The sequence below is a fragment of the Microcebus murinus genome, chromosome 13 (assembly GCF_040939455.1).
Source record: "Microcebus murinus isolate Inina chromosome 13, M.murinus_Inina_mat1.0, whole genome shotgun sequence".
Lineage (NCBI taxonomy): Eukaryota > Metazoa > Chordata > Mammalia > Primates > Cheirogaleidae > Microcebus > Microcebus murinus.
This window is the reverse complement of record NC_134116.1, coordinates 14,825,768-14,838,763: the sequence shown is the minus strand read 5'-3', so window position 1 is coordinate 14,838,763 and position 12,996 is coordinate 14,825,768. Positions and strand designations below refer to the sequence as shown.

Sequence of the window (12,996 nt, the reverse complement as noted above, 5' to 3'; positions counted from 1 at the left end):
TCTCTTAGCATAGCTGATAAAAGATCTTTGCATTTTCTTACTACAAATAGGAAAGTTTAAAAGCATAGAATTGCTCTGAAACAGCTAATATTTGTAATCCATAATTTGATGAAAAATAAAATATATTTATATTTTATAATTTATTATTATTTTTTTGCAGGGTGGTAAAGCAATTGAATTTTGCATTGCTCGTTGGTGGGCAAGTCTCAGTGATGTCAACATTGATTATACCATTTCTTTCCATGGGATAGTGTGTACTGCTCCTCAGTTAAACATTGTAAGTTCTACAACATTTACATCAATTTTAATGTCAACTGTTTTTACTATTGACAAGTAATTTCATTGGTTTGATTTAAACTTTAATGGGAAAAATTTTTAATAAAATTTAAGAAAGTAATATGATAAATATCCTTTGTAGCATGCATCTGAAGGAATCAACCGTTTTGATGTTCAGTCCTCCTTGAAATATGAAGATCTGGCTCCCTGCATAACCTTGAAGAGCTGGGTCCAAACACTACGGTACCATTCCATATTTTAGGGGCTACAAATAGTGAATGTTGATTGAGAGGAATCTCTTACACTCTTTGAAAATAGTTTTTTAAAAATCCATCTGAATGTTGGAGATGAGAATGTATCTTTGCAGCTTTCTGGGAGGCAGCCTCAGGAGCAGCTTCTAGCCTCACTGTCCTACCCGACCAGCACAAGCTGGTTAAATATGGTGGATAGTCCATCCCAGTCAAGCCTACTTAGGATCAGTGGACATTAACCTTTTTATTTCTTGCCATAAAATAACAAGTTAACATTCCCTCTGACATTATTTTCTGAATTTTTGTCCAGACCTTTTCAGAAGTTACAGTACTAGAAAGTTTTATTGAATGATAGAAACTTAAGTACTGTAGTCTGCTGTTGGTGCCTCAGCAGCTCTCTCTATAAAAGCAGGGCACCTTGACCTATATTCACACACTCACTATGGTAGAAGGATATCTGATTTTTATTGTTTAATATGACCTTAACTGCACTAAGATAACCAATTAGGATAGTAGTCAGTGATACAATAATGTGTAAAGATATACTGCCTTCTAGAATTATCAATAAAACTTAAGACTTCAACTTTTGAAGAAGGTATATATCCAGTTTCTGTCATCTTAATATTTTCCCCCAAACTCTCAAAATTAGAACTAAATTTAAAGTAGACTATTTTTATCAACATTTTAAACTATATTTAAAACTTATTTTCCCAATCTCATTATTCTCCTTTATAAAATCTGTACCTTAATAACTTGCTTCAGAGGACTACTACAAAGAATAAATACCATTCACTCCGTCAAGATGAGGGCAAAGTGTAGCCCCTGGCGCGTGGTGAGCAGCACCAGGGAGCTGGGGTGGCCTGTGTTGTACATGGGTAGCACTGTCAGCATTGTAGATAGAAGGGTTCAAATCAAAACCTATCCTTCAATAGTTGTTAGAGATTGTCACCCTCATGTTGGTATTTGGTTGTGTTAAGAGCTATTTGTTAGCACTTAAAAATGATTTTATCATGAAAAGATTATCTTTATAATATTTATTACAAAATTTAAACTGTGTATGGCTATAGTTCAGTCAATAAAGATTTATATAAGTTACTGATTAAAATATTATGAACTATACTGAAAAGGACAATTTTCAGAAATGCTCATCTGTCATTTTATAGTTTTTGTTACTTACACTTTTGTCTCATTCAATGAACTGTTAAATCAGTTATGTGATTCCCTCCTTACAGGCCAGTGAGTGCAAAAACAAAACCTTTAGGATCAAGGGATGTTTTGCCAAATAATCGTCAACTTTATGAGATGGTCCTGACATACAACTTTCATCAAGTAAGTGTTTACCTAATAAAGTATTGTATTTTTAAATGAAAAAGTCTGATGTCAATAACAATATTGAAAATCTGTATTAGAAATCATATGTAAACTAGTTGGGCACAGTGGCTCACACCTGTAATCCTAGCACTCTGAGAGGCTGAAGCAGGAGGACTGCTTGATCTTAGGAGTTTGAGACCAGCCTGAGCAAAAGTGAGACCCCGTCTCTACTAAAAATAGAAAAAATTAGCTGGGCTTGGTGGTGTGTGCCTGTAGTCCCAGCTACTTGGGAGGCTGAGGCAGGAGGGTTGCTTGAGCCCAGGAGTTTGAGGTTGCTATGAGCTAGGCTGACATCATGGCACTCTAGCCTGGGCTACAAAGACTCTGTCTCAAAAAAGAATCATACATAAACCTTGTCAAGTAATCATTCTTCTTCTTTTTTTATAGCCTAAGAGTGGGGAAGTAACTCCAAGCTGCCCACTACTTTGTGAATTATTATATGAATCAGAATTTGACAGCCAGCTGTGGATTATTTTTGACCAGAACAAAAGACAGATGGGTTCAGGCGATGCCTATCCACATCAGGTATAAAATTCCCAGTAATTTTTAGAATTAACAGAAGCTGTTTCCTGAACTAATGAAACTCTGATTTCTTGTTATGGTAATATTCATATTTTTTTAAATGTCATAGTTTTACATTTATTTAGTACTTTTTAAACCACGAGAAGATGTGTTGTTTATTGTAGTTGTTGAACAGATTGTGACAACTTTTTCTGTCATATAGTTGTGATGAATCATGTTTTGGAATAGAGGACAAAGAACGCTTGCAGACACTGGTCAGGGTGGCTTTTTGTTTATTGCTTTTCTCCTTCCTACACATTGCTTCCACCTGTCTGAAGGTGGAAAGCAAATTATCAGAGAGATGTGAGCACTTTGTAATGATCTCTGTCTGCTCACCAGTGCACTAGGGTCTTTGTGTATAGGTAGATGTTTGTTTAGTGGCTTACACTGTACCTCATATATTGTAAGCAATCTGAAAATGGTAACTGTTTCACTTTATCCTCTTAACTGTGATTTCAGTTTACTTGGTTAAACTTAATTTACCCAAATGTTGTTTTTTATTTTTAGTATTCTTTGAAACTGGAGAAAGGAGATTATACAATTCGGCTACAGATTCGCCATGAGCAAATCAGTGATTTGGAACGTCTTAAAGATCTTCCATTTATTGTTTCTCATAGATTGTCTAATACCTTGAGCTTAGATATTCATGAAAATCATAGTCTTGCACTTCTGGGAAAGAAGAAATCAAGCAATTTGACATTACCACCCAAATATAACCAGCCATTCTTTGTTACTTCCTTACCTGATGATAAGTAAGTGATAACATTGCTTGTACTTAATGCCCATCTTATACACAATACATTAGGCTAAGTTAATAATATGTTATCATTTATCATTTTAGGCTGATGTTATTTCTCTCTTTGATTCTTGAAATCTTAGCTATGGGAATTCATTCAATTGTTTTGATGTTTTTCCCCTTAATTATCTTTGTGAAACTTTCTCTTCTGTTGCTTTATTTCCCCCTCTTTGAATTCTCTTATTAGAATACCTAAAGGGGCAGGACCTGGATGCTACCTTGCAGGATCCTTAACATTGTCAAAGACTGAACTTGGAAAGAAAGCTGTAAGTATTAGTTTATTTACACTGAAATTACCTATTCCAAAATTTCCATTTCTTTGAAGATGGAAATTAATTCCATATTTCAGAATGGGTAAAAGAAAAGATATCCCTGGAAAGAAAATTTCAATAGTTTTTCCCCAAGTTGCCAGGGAAGGTCAATTAATATTTGGTTATCTTTTAAAATGAGTCATACATTCAAATATTTTAGTGTTCTTTTTCACAAGCTTAAATACTTGAGCCCTGAACCTGTCCTGCCGTGTTTCCCCAAAAATAAGACAGGGTCTTATATTTATTTTTCCTCAAGAAGACACGCTAGGTCTTATTTTCAGGGGTGTGTTATTTTTTTTAAGTACAGTACAACAATCTACATTGATTCAAATATAGTTAAGTCATCTTCTTCTGGAACATCATCATAACTCTCCAAACCCCAAATTCCATCCTGAATTTCTTGTGACTCTATCTCCTTTAGAACCATTGGCCCCAATCTCTCATGTGGAGCAATAGAGCTCTCATGGGGCAGATGAGAAGGGCTGCTCATCTTCTTTACCGCTCTGGGAGGAAATGCATGGGTTGTGCAGATACGCTGTGTAGCCACACCCATTGCTAGGTCTTATTTTCGGGGTAGGGCTTATATTGTGCAAATGCTTAGAAATCCTGCTAGGGCTTATTTTATGGATAAGTCTTATTTTTGGGGAAACACTGTATCTCACGAGGCTAATACACACAAACGCCCTGTAAAACGTGTAGATCCAAATCAAACTTTGCTTAAGTAAATGGGATGTTTAAAACATGTTATAGAATTTTAACCAACATAATATTATGGATATAGGAATAAATCAGATTCTCTTGGATTGCTTCTAAAAATTAGTCAGAGTAATTATTACTAAGGAATGGTATTTTTCACACATGTGCAAACCTTTTTCTTATTGTAGTTTTGCATAATAGAAAATATGAGACATTTATTTTGGCATTGCCTTTTAGTTTCAAAATTATGCTTTTTTTTAGAAATAACATGTTGCTGGTTTTAGTTTGGAGATAAATGTTCAATTTTACAGGTGCCTGTTTTTTCTGTGTTTTCATTACACATTTATTATGAGAATGGTGTTTATATAGATTTGTCACCTTTTTTATAAAATCATTTTAGCGCAGTGCAGTAAAAGTTGTCATTCTTACATGTTTGCATTTGTCTTTAGCATTAGTTCTTACAAAGTTAAGTAAGTCTACCATCTACTGCTGGAATCTACAAATGCTGTTATCAAAATTAATAGATCTCATACATCTTAAAATTATATTTATTTCTTGCCGCTGTTGAACCCAAGGCTATTTATCTACTGTCATTGAAGCATAATTGGGGAATTTTGTGCTTAGAAAAAGTTAACTACTCTGAAATTCCTTGTTTCTCATTTCAGTTTATACTTTTTATACATGCATACTTCAGTATATTTTAAAGTAAGTCAATTGTTAATGATATTGGAATTCATACATGCACTAATTTAAGAAATCGTGTTAGTCATTTTTGATAGATTTCATATCACCAGAAGTATAGCTGTTTCAGCTATGAATTTTTCATTCATATGACAGATGACTCTTACAAAGAGTCCACTTCCTTCCTTATAATAAAAAAGCATTGTTAGTAGAGGTATGCTTTTAGCAATTCAGAAATAGTTACTACTTCCTACCTGAATTGTTTCAGAGACAGTTGTGATATTAAATTATAAACATGTGGCATTAACTATAGTTCTTATTTATCAGGGTAGACTTTCTTGAGAGAGAGCAGTAATCTAAAGCTATTGAGTTTGTTGTAATTTCTGTCACATTTTTATTTAATCTTTCCTCAGTAGTTTCATTTCTTGTTTTTGGTAGTTGGGAAAGTAACTGTTCATTTTTAGCTTTGACTTTCACAGTAACTTTGAATGATGCTTTTTAGACGAATGCATAGGCTTGTGTGATTGTCATGACATCCTTTAAAATCAAACTCTGTAGACCGTCAGCTAAATTTAATATTTTAAAAAATGTTTTCATCACTAATAGATTTTTATCTACTAAATTTTTCAAATTGAAAGTTGAGAAAGATTTACTCTTAGGAATAACATATTAGAGTGCATTTTTATTTAAAAAGTGAAAGTGGCAATGTTGCTTTCCTTAAAAGCATGCCATTTTGATTAGAGACCTGACCCTTCTAAGTGCTGTGACACAGGTGGAACGTAAACTGGAAGAAAATTAGGCAGAGGTGGTGTCTCCATCCTGTGTAGATTATGCATGTTTTCTTACAGAATGTCATTCTAACTCCCAGGGGCAGTCTGCAGCAAAACGACAAGGAAAATTTAAAAAGGTACTGATTGTCAGTTCTTAAAAAAGATGTCTTAAAGCCTTATTTGCATATTAAACCTTTTTTCTGTCACTATTACAATTTTTTTTTAAATATCTCCCTTAGTTTCCTTTCTTTACATTCTGCAGTATAGTGCTCTTAGCTATCCCTGCAAGCAATGCTGACATACTGCTTTTCTAAAGGTTTATTTTTCAACCATAAATTCCTGGAAGACCCCTGTTTTCTGTATATAGAAAAATTTTAATGCTATTCATTTCTTGCTACAAATATGATCCCTAGTAACTATTTGAAATTTTGCATATCTAAAATCCTACAGAGAGATGAGTGTAATTTTTTCACCATATGGGCCAAAATGCTTATTATTTTTAAAGTCTAAAAGCATTTTTAAATCAGATGCTTTGATTTATGATAATAGTGCAGCTCTTTAAAGTGAACTTTATTCCTTGCTCTTGCATCTATCCTAGTTCTGGAAGGGCAGAGCAATGGGCATAGAAAGAACAGAAGTAAGGACTGTTGACCAAAACTTAAAGCTCACACTAAGAGCGCAAATAGATTTTAACACCATACTTGTAAGGGGTCTGATTGACTTCCCTGTGGCTTATTAAGCAATCTTTGATTGCTTATGAGAGCCAAATTTTAAAAAAGAGCCAATTTCAAAAAAGAAAATTTCTACTTTAAGTATATTCTAGAGAAAGGGACACACTTGATGAGCTCGCGGGTGAAGACCTGCTGACATTAGCATTTTAGTGATTTCTTAAGAAGGAAGTGTTGCAGTGGGAGAATCAGAATTTTAAGGTGTAAACAAAAAACTTTGTTTTTTAAATTTATAATGATATGGAACTGCGGGGGGGATCACCATTTTATAATAAAAATTATAAAAGTCCTTTATTAAAATGTCTTCTGAAATGTTCATATTATTACATAATGCTAAACATTTTGTTCAAACAAAATGCTCCACTAGCAATCATCTTTTAAGATAAATAACTAAAGACCAGTATTTCTCAATTGCATGTCTTGACCTCTTTGAGTCAATGTAAATTTATTTAATGGAATATAACATTTTTGGAATTTATTTAATGGAATTTAAATAAATGGGATTTATTTAATGGAATATAGCATTTTTTTAAAAAGTAGGAAATGTTAGTTCAGCAGACTCCTTAAACTAATTTCATTTTATGTATTGATGTGTATATCTTTGGGTCATTGTGAGAATAGGTTGAAAGCCACTGCTTTAGAGAATGAGGAAAAGGTATCCTAGGAACCCATTAAAAATAGAAGATACTTACACAAAAGCCATAGCCAATTTTTTTTCTTCCTTTTACATATTATAGTTGACCTTTTGGGAGTTTTCCTGGATTTTTATTTGGATTGAGTTGTATGAAGTAGGAAAGTATCAATGAGTAGTAAGTTATTACTTGATGGTTAGTAAAGCTTCATGTGAAGAACTTGGCAACTAGAGATACCTCTACTTATTCCTCCCTATTTCCAGTTCAAGTACACAATAAAGCTTTATTTTTAAAATTAACCGGTGTTAAGAATTCTATAGTCACATTACAAAGGAAATATATATAATTCTGGGTTGACAAAAATACCAACTAACATTTTGTACATAATCCCCAATGGACTTGTTCTCTGAGTTTGTGACTTGATTTGAAAAGTGCCTTACCCTTTTTTTTAGTTTATGGTAATATGAAAGAGTATAGTTACTTTTAACAGGTCATAAATAGCATTCAAATATGATATAATTCTTTAAAATAGTTTGTGTAAAGCTTTCAGGTTTTTGACTGTGCAGTTATTAATAATATAGGAACTAAAGAAATTGTAGTCTTTAAACCAACTTAAATGACGTCTGTTATATTGCTTAAAGAGTACTAGTTTGGTGAATTGGTCTGACTTTAGAAAATATTATTCAATTTGCACACTATTGAAATACTTTCTGATAGCTGGAATGTGGAATGTTTTTTTTTTTTAACTTACCATTAAATATATACTATAGAGAACTGTTCATATCCTTTCTGCTTGCTCTGCAGATTTCTTTTATTTTTTTTGAGATGGAGTCTCACTCTGTTGCCCAGGCTAGATGCCATGACGTCAGCCTAGCTCACGGCAACCTCAAACTCTTGGATTCAAGCAATCCTCCTGCCTCAGTCTCTGAAGTAGCTGGGACTATGTGTACACGCCAACATGCCCAGCTGACTTTTTCTATTTTTAGTAGAGATGGGATCCCACTCTTGCTCAGGCTGATCTGAAACTCCTGATCTCAAGCGATCCTCCTGCCTCAGCCTCCCAGAGTGCTACGATTACAGGCATGAGCCACCACAGCCCTCGCTGAAGATTTCTTTTTGACTGTCTTTTTAAACCATAATCAACATTTCTCAAGATTTATGGTACAAATTCATTTCTATTAAATTGACCCTATGTTAAGCCCTTGAGAAGTAAGTTGTAAAAATACTTGTTGGCAAAAAGAACAAATGACCATGATAAAGCAAATGAAAAATAGTGTCATTTTTCTTTTGATTAGAAATGAAAGCTACCAGGTTCATGGTTTTAAATAATAAAAAGTTTCTGTCATAAAATATAAGATTATACTAACATTTAGTATATTTATATACTAAATTTGACAATTTGATATATTTATATAAAATGCTAATTACAAAACTTTGATTTTTTTTTCCCTGAGATAACTCATCATAAACTCTCCTTGTCTCTGTGCTTTTAGTAATAGTTCAAGATTGCCAGCATATATGATTTCTTCCTACTTCTTACAGGTCTTCATTAGAATTCATTGTTAATTGTAGGCTGAGGGGCGGTAGCTCAGGCCTGTAATCCTAGCACTCTGGGAGGCCGAGGTGGGTTGATCGCTCAAGGTCAGGAGTTCGAGACCAGCCTGAGCAAGAGTGAGACCCTGTCTCTACTAAAAAATAGAAAGAAATTAATTGACCAACTAAAATATATAGAAAAAATTAGCTGGGCATGGTGGCTCATGCCTGTAGTCCCAGCTACTCGGGAGGCTGAGGCAGAAGAATTGCTGAGCCTAAGAGTTTGAGGGCTCGGCACTCTAGCCCAGGCAACAAAGTGAAACTCTGTCTCAAAAAAAAAAAAACAAGAATTCTTTGTTAATTGTAAATTAATTTTAATGGATTATTCATTTTAACTTCTATTCTATTTCTCTCTTCTGTACTAAAACAAAAATAGCAAATAACTCACCTGAGAATTTCAGAGGAGGAATTGCCTCACAGCACATAGGCTTCCTACCTGGAAGGGTCATACTTCTCCCTGATAGGGCAAACAGGCATGAGAACACATTGGTGTTAGAATGAATGGGGGCTGCCAGGCAAGTGGCATTGACATTCTAGCACACTGGATAGTAAAGAAACTTGATTCTAAAAAGAATAGAACTATGTTGACAAAATAAATATTGGGGATCATGACCTTTAATTCTTAGGTATGTTGTCTGTGCTATACAGATGACACTAAAAAAGTCTGTTTCCATATGAAATTGGTGATAGATAATCAGCTTAGATTTTGCAGACGCCTTACTTTGGCTTTGCTCAGGGAAGTCCCCACCCTGGAGAGTGAACCTCAAGGTGGAGAGAAGGATGGGTGGCCAGGTTCTGAATGAGCTAGCCCGAGCAGTAGACCTCCTCCTTTTTCCCAGTCCCACATTTCACATAAGGCCTTTGTTTATAGCCTCTGGCTCCCTGACCTCAGAGGGAGAGAGATACTGAATGGGTACAAATGAATTTATATGGTTATCTCACATCAAGGTGGTTTTCTGTGTTTTAAATGAGTCATATGGAGATAATTATTATTTTGTGTTGGAATACTATAACAGTAGTTCCTCGTATTTACCATTATCTCATTTTATACCCCCAAATTGAGTTTAATTGTGAAAATTGTTAAAAATGGGAATATTTATGTAACATATACACCTAAAAATCCTATTTTGGGGAAGGTGGGGGCTTGCAATACTATTTTGGACTCAACCTGTGTAATATTTTTTCTGAAATTACTGTTATTAGGGCAATAAAAGTCTTTTTGGTAATATAATTTGTTCCAATTTTAGAAACTATGTTAATTAAAATGACTATAATGTTTTTATTTAGCAGCTTTAATACAACCTGAAGATACAATTTGAGAGATTGATTTAATAAATAATAACTTAATTAAGGACACCCAGTTATTGCACCAGAAACAAATCTAGCATGTATAACATGTGATTTCATTTTCCAAATAATTCTTTACTTTTCATAAGTAAAGATTTAATGTGCTAATAAAATAGATTTAGTTACATTCCATTTCTCTGCTTCTCAAAAAAACTGTAGATGTACTTACTTCCCATTCTCTCTTCATGTCTGTCTTCATCAGCCCTTATGCCTCCACTATCCCCTGATACTGCTCTTGTCACAGTGATGAACAAGCTCTGTGCTGCCGGGTTTTCCAGTTATGTTCTTCTCCGTTGTACACCACTTCTCAGCTGCATGATCAGTTGACCGCTACTTCTTTGTTCACAATGGTTTTTCCTCTTGGCTTCCATGACCCCAGATTTTTTTTTGCTTCCTCCCTTTCTCACAGAGCATCTAAGTAGTAGAATGCTTAGCACCAAGTCCTGGACTTACTCTTTTTCTATTCTCCATCCCATATTTGTCAGCACTGTCAACAAACACATTAGTTCTGCCATCAAAGCATATCTCAAATCTATTCATTTTCTTCCATTTCTACAACGTGTTGTTTAATCCAAGGTAGTGTAGGGTTTCTTGAGCTTCCTAACTTGTTTTCCTGCCTCCATTTTTACCCTCTAGGGTCCATTTTTCATGTAGTATCAAGAATTATTAAAAACAAAATAAGAATTTTAATCCATTTAGGATCCCAGAGTTAAGCAAAAAGCAAAATCTTTAATCATGTCACTGCCTTGCATAACACTCTTCTGGTAGACTTCTTAGTGCACGTAGAATAAAATGTTTGTTTTTGTTGTTTGTATGTTTACCATATTCTGTCAAACCCAACTTAATTTGGCTGCTGCCTGCCTTCTTAGCACATAGAGCTATGCTTGCTATATACCATGTTCAGGTTTTTGCAGTTGCTCATCATCTTCTAGTCAGGTAGGGTCATTTAGATCAGGTATTTACCTCTTCAGATTGGTTTTCCATAACCAATTTGTGTACATTGGTTCCGTCACCTTACCTTAACAGTCATGCTGGCCTTTTATTCTGTTTTGCTTTCTTCATATCACATGTCATATCAGAAATTATTTATTTAATTGTTTATTTATCATCTGATTTCCCCAGTTAGAATGTATGTTCATAACAGCAAGAAAGGGCTTTGTGTGCTCCGTTCTTTATTTGTTAGAGCATTACCTGGCATATCAGAGGGGCTCAATAAGTCCTGTTGATTGGACAAAAGAATAAATGTCCCTTTAAAGTTACTTAGAAAAGAGAATTTTTTCCTGTTTTAATTTTAACTTCCTTCCCTTCTCAGATTTAAAATGTGAAAGGTCAGTGTAGTTTGTCATCAGTCTGTGAAGTAAAAGCTAGCAATACCAAGTATGTTCAAATAGAGAAAAATTTGTTCTTATTTTAAGGGAGACATTAGAAGTATCAGTATTTTAAAGTTTGCTAAAAAAATTACTGAGATTGCAGATTGGAATTTTTGATATATTGTGACCCTCACAATCTGAAATACAATACTACAACTTAGGTGCAGCCCTTGCTACATGATATTTAGCTATTGAAGATGGTTTTCAAGTATGTAAAATTAAGCATATTAATCTAAGAAACTCTCTCCACATTCATAGGATGTCATCCCTGTTCATTACTACTTAATACCTCCACCCACAAAGACTAAGAATGGCAGCAAAGATAAGGAAAAAGATCCAGAAAAAGAGAAAGATTTAAAAGAAGAGTTTACTGAAGCATTACGAGATCTTAAAATTCAATGGATGACAAAGTAGGTTTTTAAATATATTTTAATTCTTCAAATGTTTAGTTTTATTTTCCCCACTTACAACAGTATTGTGTATATATGCATAGACTATCTTCAAAAATGTTAAAAGCAGATGGTAGGATTATAGGTGCTTTTAAATTTTCTTATATTTATATTTTTGTAATTACCTTTTGTGATAAGACATTTTTTAAATTTTTATTTTAATAACTTATTCTAATTTCCTCTTAGAAGAGAATCTTATTGGAAGGTATAAAAAGAGAAAATAAAAATCACCTTGGCCCACACTCTAAAGATAGTCATTGTCCTATTATTATTTTTCTTTGTGTTTGTGCATATAGCAGTATAATAAAGTTGTATCCTAGTTCTTTAATTACTTTTTTATTATTTAATAGCCCTATGAAATACCATTTTTAATGACTGGGTCTATGTATGCAGTATTATCTATTTAAGCATTTTATTTGGTATATGTTCATAGCTTTCCTCTATAATGCTGTGATGAGCATTTTTATACATAAAGATGTTTTTAAATTTTTGATTGCATCTTTAAAGTATAATTATCAAATCAAGTATTAATTTTTAAAAGTCATCTTGATGTTTTGTCAAATGCCTTTCTCAGATTGACTATAATAATTTATACTCCATCTAGTAATGTATATATATGTATTCTATAATATGCAGGATGCAAAAAAAAGCCATTATTGGCTCTCTTAAATTACATTCTTTAGTTATTATTGAAGGTGAGCTCTTTTAATGTTATCCTTCATTATATAGTTTCTGTCAATTGAACATATTCTTTGCCCATTTTTCTATGGAGACATTTTTTGTGTCAATTTAAACTTTTTAATATAAAAGATATTGTTTTTCTGTACTTGTCACAAATTTTCCTCCAGCTTGTTCTTTGACTTATAGTTTACTTTTTATATAGTAGAAATTTATTCTATGTAGTTGAATCCACTGCTTTTTCCATTTGTTATGCAATACTTCTTTTACCACTGATTTTCTATGGGAGTCATCTTTAGCTATGTATGCAAGTTATATGGTCTTAGAGGGAATAGAAGTCATCATAATGTGAAAATAATTTTCAAAGATTGAACCATTATAATGTCAGTTCAGTGACATTATAATGTCATTGAAATTGCCTTTCCATGTAAAACTAGGTTGTATCTCTACCAGAAGTCAAAGTCTTTAGGTCTGTCTCTAGTTGAT

The 12,996-nt window shown here is 33.5% G+C and overlaps 1 protein-coding gene across 6 annotated transcripts in view; it reads left to right on the top strand.

Annotated features, from left to right (window-relative positions):
• Positions 1-12,996, top strand: part of TPP2 (tripeptidyl peptidase 2) — a 71,946-nt gene that overhangs the window by 45,769 nt on the left and 13,181 nt on the right. For 3 of the 6 annotated variants that reach the window (XM_012751986.3, XM_076009291.1, XM_076009293.1), the window contains exons 18-25: positions 161-277; positions 419-519; positions 1,760-1,856; positions 2,286-2,423; positions 2,967-3,211; positions 3,443-3,521; positions 5,812-5,850; positions 11,642-11,793. In XM_012751986.3, the coding sequence (XP_012607440.1) occupies positions 161-277; positions 419-519; positions 1,760-1,856; positions 2,286-2,423; positions 2,967-3,211; positions 3,443-3,521; positions 5,812-5,850; positions 11,642-11,793 (968 nt within the window). The remainder of the gene's footprint in view (positions 1-160; positions 278-418; positions 520-1,759; positions 1,857-2,285; positions 2,424-2,966; positions 3,212-3,442; positions 3,522-5,811; positions 5,851-11,641; positions 11,794-12,996) is intronic. The other 3 variants (XR_012922417.1, XM_076009292.1, XM_012751987.3) reach the window with 1 other exon arrangement.